General features: G+C 42.8%; 1 protein-coding gene across 2 annotated transcripts in view; it reads left to right on the forward strand.

Annotated features, from left to right (window-relative positions):
- Positions 1-12500, forward strand: part of tanc1a (tetratricopeptide repeat, ankyrin repeat and coiled-coil containing 1a) — a 73390-nt gene that overhangs the window by 8741 nt on the left and 52149 nt on the right. The window contains exon 2 of one of the 2 annotated variants that reach the window (XM_048234359.1): positions 3555-3663. In XM_048234359.1, coding sequence (XP_048090316.1) covers positions 3600-3663 — 64 coding nt within the window. In that variant the 5' untranslated portion in view covers positions 3555-3599. Of the gene's footprint in view, positions 1-3246; positions 3664-12500 lie in introns of those variants that run through there. The other variant, XM_048234360.1, reaches the window with a different exon arrangement.

Here is a 12500-nt window from a genome sequence, read left to right on the forward strand (position 1 = left end):
GTGAATTGGATGAACCTCATGTCGGTTATGTGGTTCACCTGCTTCCTGCTCCGGTCTGCCTGGGACCTAATTGTCCAGCGGCTCACTGCCCATCGCCAAATCACTCCTGTTTCTGGTGCTCTGTCATCCTATAGGATTCAGATAAAGAGTTAAGAGGGTGGCATTCACCCATACCCCCAAGTTAATGATGAGGCACAAGCAGGTCCTCTTTAAGGTTCGTCTCTACCAGGCCTGTGGAGTGAGAGACTGAGGTTAAACATTGACTCCTGTAGCCACTGCAACTGAAATACCAGGCTGTGTCTCCATGGTGTACAGCTCACAGTGCTAAGCTTAAGAGATACCACAAACACATACGCAGTCCCACCACCTCCTCCTCCTAATCTTCCTCCTCAGGTTAAACAGATAAAGGAGAGAGAGAGAGAGAGAGAGAGAGAGAGAGAGAGAAACCCTGAGTTGTCCCAGGGAGATATGAGTGCTGAAGAGTCAGCCTCTATCCCGGCGCGGGGCAGATAAGCAGGCCTGGGGACTCTGATATTTTTAGGGGCTCAGTGGTGATTTGGTGGACGTGTCGGTATTTCCTCCCATTGTCCTCAGCATATCTGAGTGAGGAGACACAGCACTGTGTGTGTGACAGAGTATGTGTGTGTGCCAGTGAGGTGTGCTTGGTGGAGAAGTGGAATGAAGAAGGTGTCTCAGGAAGTGGATTTGTGTGCATGTGCGTGTGTGTGTGTGTCATCACTTCACTCACTTTCATTCTGAACATTTCTAAATGTCTGTTTCTGAAACATCAAGGGTTGGAAATTTGGTTATGAAATGTGATGATGACGATGGCGATGATGATAATGATTATTTTAATACTTGTTCCTGGCTATAATGGACTTTTCTCTCTCAGCCTGCAGTAAAACTAATGTAAAACTCATTCACCCTTTTTAGTGTTATATTGTGTGTGTGTGAGCGACAGCAGGATGGGTGACCTTTCATTTCCTCACAAATGTTTAGACCTGAAGGCAACAGCTGGGGTGGTCAGCAGTTTATTTGTAAATGTGTGTGTGTGTGTGTGTGTGTTTTGCGCACATGTTTGTTCTCAAACCCAAAACTCATAAGGTATTCATTGTCTTGTTAACTTCATGTGTCAGTGTTGTTCCGTATCCAACCCCCTCTGGTGAATTACCCCCTCAATGGGACAAACGCTAACTAACTCCTTGCACCATATCTCCATATCTCCATGTTCCTGCATCAGCTCTTCTGTCCTTTGTGCCTATTAACGTTTTTCATGTGAGGTATTCTAGGTTCTATAGCTTTGTTTACATCCAGCTGGTAGGCAAAGGACAAGTTGAACCCATTGAACATCGTTGTCTGCAGCTGCCTCTCAGTAGGCTACATCTCTGTATTTCAGCAATGTCAACATTTCAGGCATCAATAAAGGTGATGATGAAACGTTATCCCATTGTTCAATATTTGATAGCCTGTCACAGGAACGTTGTTTCGCTAAAATCGCCCTGATTTGGTGCATTGATCTGTATCGGAGAACCTGCATGTAGCCTAATGGTAGCCTAACTTTTTTTCTCTGTTCAAAACTCGGTTTACACGAAGACGATAGCCTTTCTTAGAAGCTGCGAAATTTGACCAGAAAGGAACATGTCTTCCTTCTGAAAGCTGACACAAAATCAAACAATATTTGATCATTTAACTTCAACTGAACAGCGACAGGTTTTGGTAGGCAGTAGACTCAGCAGACTTTTAAACGGTAGCCTAGAAGCTACTGTTATAGCCAGCGTCAGTCAGCATCATAACATTAATGGCGTTAGTCATGAATCCTGTAACATATTATATCATATAACAGCGATGGCTTATTCCAAGACGATCTGCATGGATATATAACCACCCAGAAAAACTCAGAATGTGAGTGATAAAGTTCATTAATTGTGTGAAACTTTTTATTAGTTATCCATTGCAGCATCGCCTATATTAGGCTGTTATGCTAGCTCAGCCTTTAAATATGTTTATTTTTTAAATATGTTATTTTGGTCATGTGGACTTGATTAAACGGGTAAAGATAATTCATAAACTGCTTATTTCTTACATGACTGAAGCAGTAGCCTAGGTTCAACAGTGGTGTTTGAGGTTGCTGTGTTAAGTTGTTGTGTGTGATGCTAAACTATTAGGATCAAATCAGTTTATTTTGACATATGGGAGTTAGCCTAAGTGACCTGTAACGTTAGCCTATAGCACAAAAGCCTATTCTGTTTTCATTTATTAGCATTTGTTGTGATTATATAATCAAATGACACACATGATAACTTGAAATAGAAGGACAGGAGATAGGTGATTGATGTCCACAAGCACTAATTTCACGAGACAAATTAGAACAAACTGTTCGGTAAAAATAATCTTGCCATGTTTAAAATGCTGCACTTTTTTCCCTTCATAGCCTGTCTCTGGCAATTCATTTTGGATGACTGTAGATAGTTTGTATTTTTAGCCCACGTCTTCGTAGACAGTAGGCTACACCATTAGGCTATCTTGAGAATAAAAGACTTCACAGCTGCTAACGATCATCCTCCACAACCACGAGGATAGGTAGGCTAAACGGTCGTTTGTTGCCTTTTTGCTTCTTATTGTAAAACCAACTGTTAGGGCCTACACAAGTGGTCGGCATCCCGGTCAATATTTGATATTAAAATTTCAATTTTGAAGCTATTTGTAACTATGTGTAGCCTATGCAACCCGACTGTTGTAGGCTTGCCTACCACTCTCTGCAGTGCCTTGCCTACCATTCTTGCCTACCACTCTAGTTGTAAACAAACGGTCACATGACATTATGACGTAGGTGCAAAACCTTAATAGTAGAAGAGTGTCGGTGAAACATGACATTGGTGTCTTTGTTGTTGTTGTTGTTGTTGTTGTTGTATTCTGGGAGCCCTGGCGTCTGTGCATGTCCTCTGCTTTTATATGGAGGCCCAGGCTGAGCCCCTGTAGCTGCAATTAGATGAGGAATGCCAAGAATCCCAGCGCCTGTGTGCGCTCCTGCATCTCAAGGAACAAGAACTCATCTCTCCTTCACTCCCTCTACTCTCTGATCTCTCTCTCTGTCTGTCTCTTTCTCTCTGTTTCTCTCTCTTTCCTCTCTCTCTCTCTCTGTCTGTCTCTATCTCTTTCCTTCTCTCTCTCTCTCTCTCACACACACACACACACACACACACACACACACACACACACACACATACACACACACACACACACAAATACAAACACACACACACTCTACTGTATCTCTTCTTCTCCATCTCTCTCTCCAACTCTCTCTCTCTCTGTGTACATACTTTCATTTCAGTCCAAGTACTTTCCATGACCACATCAAGTAAATTCTGATAGAACCAAAGGTTTAACAGTTCAACAAGTGATCTCTGTATACAGATCCAAAATAGCTTTCTTTCCCTCACATTATTAATTTTCTTTATCTTCTCAATTGAAGACTTTACAACATTGCGAGAGTTATTGAGGAAGAGTTTCTTCAGTATCTGATTTATCTTTTTTTCCTTGAAACATCACAGGACAAGAAGACGGAGGAGCACACAAGGAGAACGGGGGAGTCCAAGATGTTCAAGGCCGTCCTGAAGAAAGGAAAAGGTGGAGGAGGGAGGGGGGACAAGAAAGACACAGGTGAGTAGGAGCACTGGTGAAATGAATATCTGTTCTAAAGGCCAACGTCCATGACATTCACATCTATGGATTTGATGCTCAAGAGATAGAGCATTTTTATTAAACTTGGTGTCGATGCCTGTCAGACACTGCCAGTGTGCTTTTGCTCTGTTAAAAGTAACAGCTACGTTAAAAGTAACAGCTCCGTTCAACTAAAGTTCTAAACTTTGCGGTCACTTGACATGCATCATACGCTGCCAGTGGGTGTTGGTCTTAATAATGATGGCGATAGTTTATGCTTTGGAAATATTGCACACACAGTCACAGTCAGGCCAAGCTATTGAGAGAGAGAGAGTTAGAAAGAGAGTGAGAAAGGGGGAGAGAGAGAGAGTTAGAAAGAGAGTGAGAAAGGGGGAGAGAGAGAGAGGGAGAAAGAGAAAGAGAGAGTTCTCTGGTGTTGAACTCTGGTACAAAAAAATCTCTGAAGGTTTCACAACAGCTAACACTGAAATATTGTGACAGAAACCTCTTCTGAATCACCTTCCAGTAATGGGATTGGCTCTCAGGCCATTGATGTCGGGTATAAAGGAGATAGAAGGCTCTTTGATCTGCCAACCAAATTGCCATTAGTGATATATGATGAAGGGATTCCTCAGATGGTTGTTATGGAATAGAGATATTACACCTCACACATCCATAGACTTTATGTCTACGTTATGTTTACGTTATGGCATCACCTGTTTCATTAAGCTCTGTGGTGTAATTACAGAGTGGATAAGCCAGTGGACACTGAGTGTGTGAGTGTGTGTGTGAGTGTGAGTGTCATCTACAACTCTCAATGTTGATTCAGTGAGTACAAGTCAAGGCAGGCAACCACTCTTCAAAAGAAACAGTCCATTAGAGAAAAAATATGTTCTTTAAAAAACACCCTGTAGTTCGAGAATGGATGACATCACAAATACAAACAGACATGATTAGTCACACACTCTCACTCTCTTTCTTTCTTTCTCACTCTCTCTCTCTCCCTCTCTCTCTCTCTCACACACACACACACACACACACACACACACACACACACACACACACACACACACACACACACACACACACATACACACACCTTTAGGGTACAAATTCTTCTTGCTTCTGCTTAGCAGTTCAGCCTGAGGTGCCACACCTCTCCCATGGTCCTCTCATCTCATTACATCACTGATGACATCACTGGCGATGGAACGTCATGATAACAGCCGAACATGGAAACATGAGGATATTTGCAGGAGATTTTGGGGTCACTAAATGCATTGTCCATTTGTACATGAATAACAACAATTTGTACATGAATACCAACAAGACTGCATAGGAATATTGTGTGTGCACAAATACAGTGAAAGCTGTGTTTTAGGGAACGTTAAGGTTATTTTTACCTTGCTTTCACACGACAGCAGTGTTTTTGGGGCTCGAGAACCAAGACCTTTTCAAACGGGTTCCAGAGTAGGTTCTTTTGAAAAGGCAACCTCAGACATGTGATATGTAATGTTTGTGAATGTCACTCGACCTCCTTCTCCACTTGGGTGAAACCCGCTATCTTACCCTCGTTCAGACCTTCTTTCCATGACCCTTGAGATCAGTATAAGGAACATGCCGTTTTTTAACCATCACAACCCGTCCAATTAGCCTCATTCACTGCTTGTTCTGTGAGTCCTGCTGATAGGTTCTGTGCTGTTCTGGAAATATATGTCACATCAAACTTGACCCACTGCATATAACTTCACAACCTCCCAAAAGAAAAGTTTGACAGTTCACCTCTAGTCTTCCCTCAGAACTCCTAGGCATACTCAGTTTGTAACTTGTTCTTTTTTTAGTTCTTTGATAATTATTAACTTATAACTTATTAACTTATCTAATAAATCATAGCTCACTCTTGTCTGCCAATATACTCTTTTATCTATTTCAGATTTAGGTCATAAACACACGTCCTCTCTTCCTCTCACTCTCTCACTTCTTGCTCTCTCTCTTTCTTTCTGTGTGTGTACGGTGTGTCCGCATCTGTGTGTGTTTCGTGTATGTGTATTTGAGTGTGTATGCGTGTGTGCGCGCAACACATGCGCCTGCGTGTGTGTGTGTCTCTGAGATATGTGTGTCTGTATGGATAGTGACCACACTGTATACATTATACATACACATTTGCCCTACAGGCATCCGTCTCAACCAACAGGCAAACACACTGCAGCTATTTAGCGTAGCGGAGAGCTCTGAGGCCTGGCCATGGTAAACATACTCCATGTATTCTCCATATGTTTGCTGCAGGCGATCTGAGATAGAACCTAAAAGAGAATTCATATATCTACATATTCTGGGAATGTCTCCTAAGACTTGGTGGCCGATGTCATGCCAACGCGGCTCTGCCAGTGCTGTGTGTTTGCCCACTGTAGGTTACATAAACCCCATGAGGAGTGTGTGTGTGGGGGGGAGGGTGTGTGTCTGTGTGTGTGTGTGTGTGTGTGTGTGTGTGACTGTGTGTGTGTGTGTACTTTGGTAGAGTGATGGCAGTGTTTGAAGACCAGTGGTGACAGAGAATGAGCACACAAACATATTTTATACATTCACACGTATAAGCATATAAGCATATAAGCACTCACACACACACATACACACACACACACACACTAACGCCCCACACTGACTCACGCCCCACACTCAAACCGCAAATGAAAATATGTATACTCTCACACGCACATGCAGAGACACACATAAACACACACACACACACACAAACAGAAACAGTGATGTGCTGGATAAACACCACAGCCCACTTAAAACTGTCACATCTGTGATTTGTCATGAACATAGGGTTTTACAACAGAGAGAGAGAGAGAGAGAAAATGAATGAGTGAATATGTGAGTGAGAGTCTTAGACAGACAAAGATGTATCAGACTGAAAAAAAAATGGAAAATTCCCATCGCTGTTCTGTGCTCCACCACTGCAGACCCCAGCCACCCCAGCCCCCTTCACTCACTCACACACACACACACACACACACACACACACACACACACACACACACACCAGAACTGCGTCTCTGCCAGACACCACAGCCGTTTTATTTCCCTCCCCCAGAGACTTGCTGACACCTCGAGACCGCAGGACGAGCAGCCGAGGAGTCTGTGAAGTCACTGAGAGCCCAACGGATGATTTACTGTCTCTCCCTCTCCACACATTTATACTCCCCTCTCACTCTCTCTCCCCCTCTCTCTCTCTCTCTCTCTTTTACCATCCTCTCTTGCATCTTCTCTATCTCCAGCTCACCTTCCCTTCTTGCTGTATCCATCTCCATACATCCATACATCCTTCTCTCCCTCTCTCTTCACCTTCTTTAACATATTACCCTCCCCACCTCATCCTTCAAGGTCCATGCTCTTGACCCTTTAAGTCTTTGAGTGGATGTCTGCCTGTATGGTTGATGGGGGCAGGCCTTTGATGTAGAAGCCTTTTAAAAAAGTTTGATCCTAAGGGTGAGGTGGGGGGTGGAGGCCAGGACAGAATGTAACATTAAGACAGTAGTTTAAAGGGTGGGGTTTTGGGTGGGTGGCTTTCGGATGGGTTGAGATAGTGAGTCTGAACACGAGGCCTAGATTAGTCAAATGACTGTAATCCCGACAGTAGGACCATATGTTAGACTAGTGTAATGATAGTAATACTAAATAATCCAGCTGGCACATGAAAGTGAAAGCATGCTGTATCTGCTAGGTATGAGTCCTGATGTTGGTTCTTCTTGTGTGATCACATAAGGATTAGCGAGTGTTTACATATGCTTGTACAGTATGTATTCAGTACAGCAATATCAATAGCTGTATGCATACTGTGTGTGTGTGTGTGTGTGTGTGTGTGTGTGTGTGTGTGTGTTTTGTACTGTGTGCAAAAACTGGTACTAGTAAGCACAAATAGGGACCTCTGTGGGAGTGTGTTTTTGGGGGTTAGCTCTGTTTCCGAGGGAAAATTCATGGTGAGGCCGCTGGGTTGTTGCTTCAGCTGTTTGTTGCTGGAGTAACCTGTTGACTTTAGAGGCTGTGTGTGTGTGTGTGTGTGTGTGTGTGTGTGTGTGTGTGTGTGTGTGTGTGTGTGTGTGTGTGTGTGTGTTTGTGAGTTTATGTGTGTGTACATGGGTGAGTATGTGTGTATCTATCTGTTAGTGTGTGTGCACGTGTTTGTGTGTGTGTGTATGTTGCTTGGCAGCAGCAGACTGACTGATTTGTGATGGAAGGGTCAGAAGAGCTTGACCTCTAGTGTCCATTTTCTCATCCTGGAAGCTCATCCAGTTGCCCCTCTCTCTTCCTCCAGTCCCAACCTCACTGCCTCCATAAACAACACTTTCTGCTCCGTCGCATGCTATGAATAAAACAACAACCATCACCCATCATACGCTACTGTCATTTCTTTTTGCTGGAGCCATAACAGTATTTTCACAAAGCAATATTTTATTCTTGTGTATTGACACAATGCAGGAGATAATAGGTGATTCAAAGTTAACTTCCAACAGGAATATTTATTTGTTGTCATATTGACATACATTGACCATAATGTGCCAAGGTATGGGGCAATGGTGGGGGGGGGGGGGTATAGCAGAAAGCATGTAGCCTACTGTATAAACCATCACAAGGTAATTACAGTTTAACCCTCCTGTTATCCTTGGGGACCCCAAGCAACGTTTAACATCATAAAATATATGGTTCACTTTTTTTTTTTGCTTCATGTTTCATGACTTTTCCTCAATTGAAGGGTACAACAGAGTTGTACAATAATATTCAGACCCCAGCTGTATGAAACATAGGATATATGAATATTTGACACATTATGGATATTATTATTTGAATAGGATGAGAACATTTTGTTATTATCATTATTACATACACAAGTACTTATTACATATAAGTCATTTTGGCAGGACTGTATAAGTCAAACGGGGAAGCAACAGCAAGCATTTGGGCTGCTGACACTGGATGGGCAATATTGCCAGCCAGGGTTCCAAGGTTCATAAAGGGGTGTGGGGGGGTGGGATTGTTTTGTAGGGCTTTTGGTGGTGGCTATTACACCTGGGTAACAATATGAATTATAATCATTTTCTGAGGGTTTATTTAGCTGAGGTCAAATTGACCCCAAGGATAAAGAGTGTCGGTAAGATTTGAGGATAACACAAGGGTTAATGGAAGCTGTTCAAAGAGATGTTGACTAATGTGCTCGACACTTAGGCTTAATGACACTATAACTCCCTGGGCAACACAGTTATCTCGTCTCGTAATAGTCAGCTTGTTCTCTTCCTCTTTGTCTCTTTATCTTTCTTTTCTTCTTGTGCATGCCTGTGCTCTCTACTTTTGTCTTCTTCTTCTTCTTCTTCTTCTTCTTCTTCATCCTCATTGCTTCTTCCTCTTCTTGCAGTTTATGTATCATTATGTGCAATGATTGCTCAAAATTGGGCAAAATCATTAAAGAAAGCAAGTCAAAGAGGCTAAATTGTCTTTTGTTCTTTGCCTTTCCTGTGTGAGATTGTTTCCTGTGTGTCTTTTCAGGCATTCCAATAGGGCCCCATGGCAACAGCATGATAGTTTTCTGACTTTCTGTGTTTTATCGTGCAAAGTAATAGACTTTACATCCAGAGGTCTTATTGCTGCGGTGTTAATCCGAGTGTGTCAGATTCTGTGTGTTTTCTTATTCTCCCTCTCTCTCTCTCTGTCTCTCTCTCTCTCTCTCTCTCTGTTATAACCGCTGCTGGACATTCTTCAGTCTTAAGGTCATGGTCAGACAGAGCTTCAGAGCTGAGAGGAACCGCAGGAGAACATTTCTGGTCCCTTCCTCCACTGCTGCAAAGTAGGGGGGATAAAACAGTAATCCCCAACAAAGCTTTGCCCTGGTTAGCAAAATCAAAGACCTGCGGTTACAGAACATGTGTTTTAATCAAAATAAGAAGGAGGGAGAGAAAGAGGGAGAGAGAGCCTAGCCAACCACATGCCTTTTTTTACTGACAGCGGCCATTTTGATTTTTTGAAATGGCTCTGATTTACGGTTGTGTGTCTGCATCTTTTTCTTTGATGGAGATCCTCCTGGTCCTCTGGACCCTCATCAGACTAGTCCCTAGTGCCCTCTGGGTAGCCAGTTTCCCATCGGGTCTTTCTACTGAGATGTGTGTGTGTGTTTGTGAGAGAGTGAAAGAGAGAGAATGAGAGAGAGAGAGAGAGTGAGATTGAGAGAGAGGGAGGAAGAGAGAGGGAGACTGTGTGTGTGAGAGAGGGAAAAAGAGAGAGAGAGAGAAAGAGAGAGTATGTGTGAGTGTCTGTGTGTTTGCATGTGTGTCAGCATATAAAAGCCTGCAGTGAATTGTGACATGTGTTGATTAAGGGCCCTAAATCACTCTGTTTGAACTGAAAAGACAGCGACGACAGCGTAAGAGGAGCATTAGATGGAAAACAAGCAAAGCGAGACATACCAAGAGAACCTCAAGACAAGGCAAACAAAAAGAGTGGCATGCACCATGGTATTTCTCAGCAGTAGATTTCAAGTTGACTTTTCCTACCCATTGCCTGAATGTGCGCTGTTGACTCTTGTCAGATACAAAGAGAATCAATGTCTTACCCTATTTCCACCGCTCCTTAAAGGTCAGATTCTGCCATAAGTGCTACTATTTCATGGTTGTAGTTCAGTTCAGCCATTAGGTTTAGGTGTTAGAAATTAGAAAGTAGGAAGGAAGTAAGTTAGTAAGTAATTTGTGTAGATTTATAGTTATGATTGCTGTTATGATTACAGGAGTACCTCAAAACCATTAAAAAAAGGGATTACACCTAGATGTTCCCTGTAGTGTCCTGTTACCCTCTAGACCTACATGTAGTGAAATGGTACATTTCCTTTGGGTGTTTTGTAGAAGCTCTTTAAGAACTCTCTGGCCCGTGAAGCCTCCGTTTCAGTGTGTCCCTAATCGTGTTATAATGAAGCGGAGAGAGAGAGCCAAAGAGGCCAAGCCTTGAGATGGCTGGACAGCTCTCTAGTGGGGAGCAGACACTCCCTGTGCGGCGTGTGGCGGCCTGTGTGTGTGTGTGTGTGTGTGTGTGTGTGTGTGGTCTGTGTGTGTGTGTGTGTGTGTGTTTGTGTGTTTGTGTGTGTGTGTGTGTGTGTGTGTGTGTGTGTGTGTGTGTGTGTGTGTGTGTCTGTGTGTGTGTGTGTGTGTGTGTGTGTGTGTGTGTGTGTGCATGTGTGTGTGTGCATGCACGCAGCAACATCCCTGACATGTGTACTTTCGGTCACCCACATCAAAACTTTTAACTGAAAGACAGCAAGGGCATTTACTATATAAAAGCTCAAGACAGATGCCCAAAAGCTCAAGACAGAAGCACAATTACTTTTGTCTTAGTCAAAGTTGATGCCAAATTAGATTTCTTGGCATGACATTTCATTAATGTGTGCCCTTCTGCTGTCCTAATATAATAACTGCTCAGTTTGTGTTTTTTATTGAGTACATGAGGAATGCATTTCATATTATATACTTTTTGGTCTGTGTTTGTGTGTGTTTGTGTGTGTGTGTGTGTGTGTGTGTGTGTGTGTGTGTGTATGTGTGTGTGTGTGTGTGTGTGTGTGTGTGTGTGTGTGTGTGTGTGTGTGTGTGTGTGTGTGTGTGTGTGTGTGTGTGTGTGTGTGTGTGTGTGTGTGTGTGTGTGTGTGCATGTGTGTGTGTGCATGCATGCACGCGCAACATCCTGACATGTGTACTCGGTCACCCACATCAAGCCTACCTTAACTGAAAGACAGCAAGGGCATTTACTATATAAAAGCTCAAGACAGATGCCCAAAAGCTCAAGACAGAAGCACATTTACTTTTTTTTGTCTTAGTCAAAGTTGATGCCAAATTAGATTTCTTGGCATGACATTTCATTAATGTGTGCCCTTCTGCTGTCCTAATATAATAACTGCTCAGTTTGTGTTTTTTATTGAGTACATGAGGAATGCATTTCATATTATATATTTTTTTGGTCTGTGTTTTGTGTGTTTTTGTGTGTGTGTGTGTGTGTGTGTGTGTGTGTGTGTGTGTGTGTGTGTGTGTGTGTGTGTGTGTGTGTGTGTGTGTGTGTGTGTGAGAGAGAGAGAGAGAGATAGACAGTCTTTACTACCTGTTTCGCGTGACACCGCAGTCGGGTTTCTAAGTCAAAAGACACAGAGAGCCCATAATGAGACAGGAATGATTTGATCACAAGACTGAATGGCTTAACGTTGTCCCAAATTCTTCCCATTCTCTTGCTAACGTGTTGAGAGCAACTCATCCCAATGCTTTCAAACTCTGACCACCCTCACACCTCATTTCATTAATCAGTCCACACATATAAGCCAGTTAATCTTTCACAAGAAGAATGCAGAGATAGAGGCAACTGAGCTTTTGGGAATAAAAGGGAGACATATTTTAAAGGCAAAGTCCACAATTCTAATTCAATGCACTTTTCTTGTTTTTTAGTGAAATTCAGCAGTGTGAGCGCACAAAAAAATGTAATTCTTCATACCCAGTCCTGTGTCTGTATAATTGGTTTAAAAAGTGGATCAGACTGAGACCTTGCTTTAGAAGCATAGAATGTAGAGGTACAATTTGATTGGCTCTTGAAGGTAGAGGTGTAATTTGATTGGCTCTTGAAGGTAGAGGTGCAATTTGATTGGCTCTTGAAGGTAGAGGTGTAAATTTGATTGGCTCTTGAGCTCAAACATCCCCAAACCGCTGGCCAGAATCTTTGACTGTACCTTTAATTCCCAGCTACCTCAACTAACCTTTTTTTAGCCTTCAAGGCCTTGGCATTTTGTCTGTAAGCCTCTCCGTGCCGCGCTGGTGATG

This window comes from Alosa alosa, chromosome 23, assembly GCF_017589495.1.
Source record: "Alosa alosa isolate M-15738 ecotype Scorff River chromosome 23, AALO_Geno_1.1, whole genome shotgun sequence".
NCBI lineage: Eukaryota > Metazoa > Chordata > Actinopteri > Clupeiformes > Clupeidae > Alosa > Alosa alosa.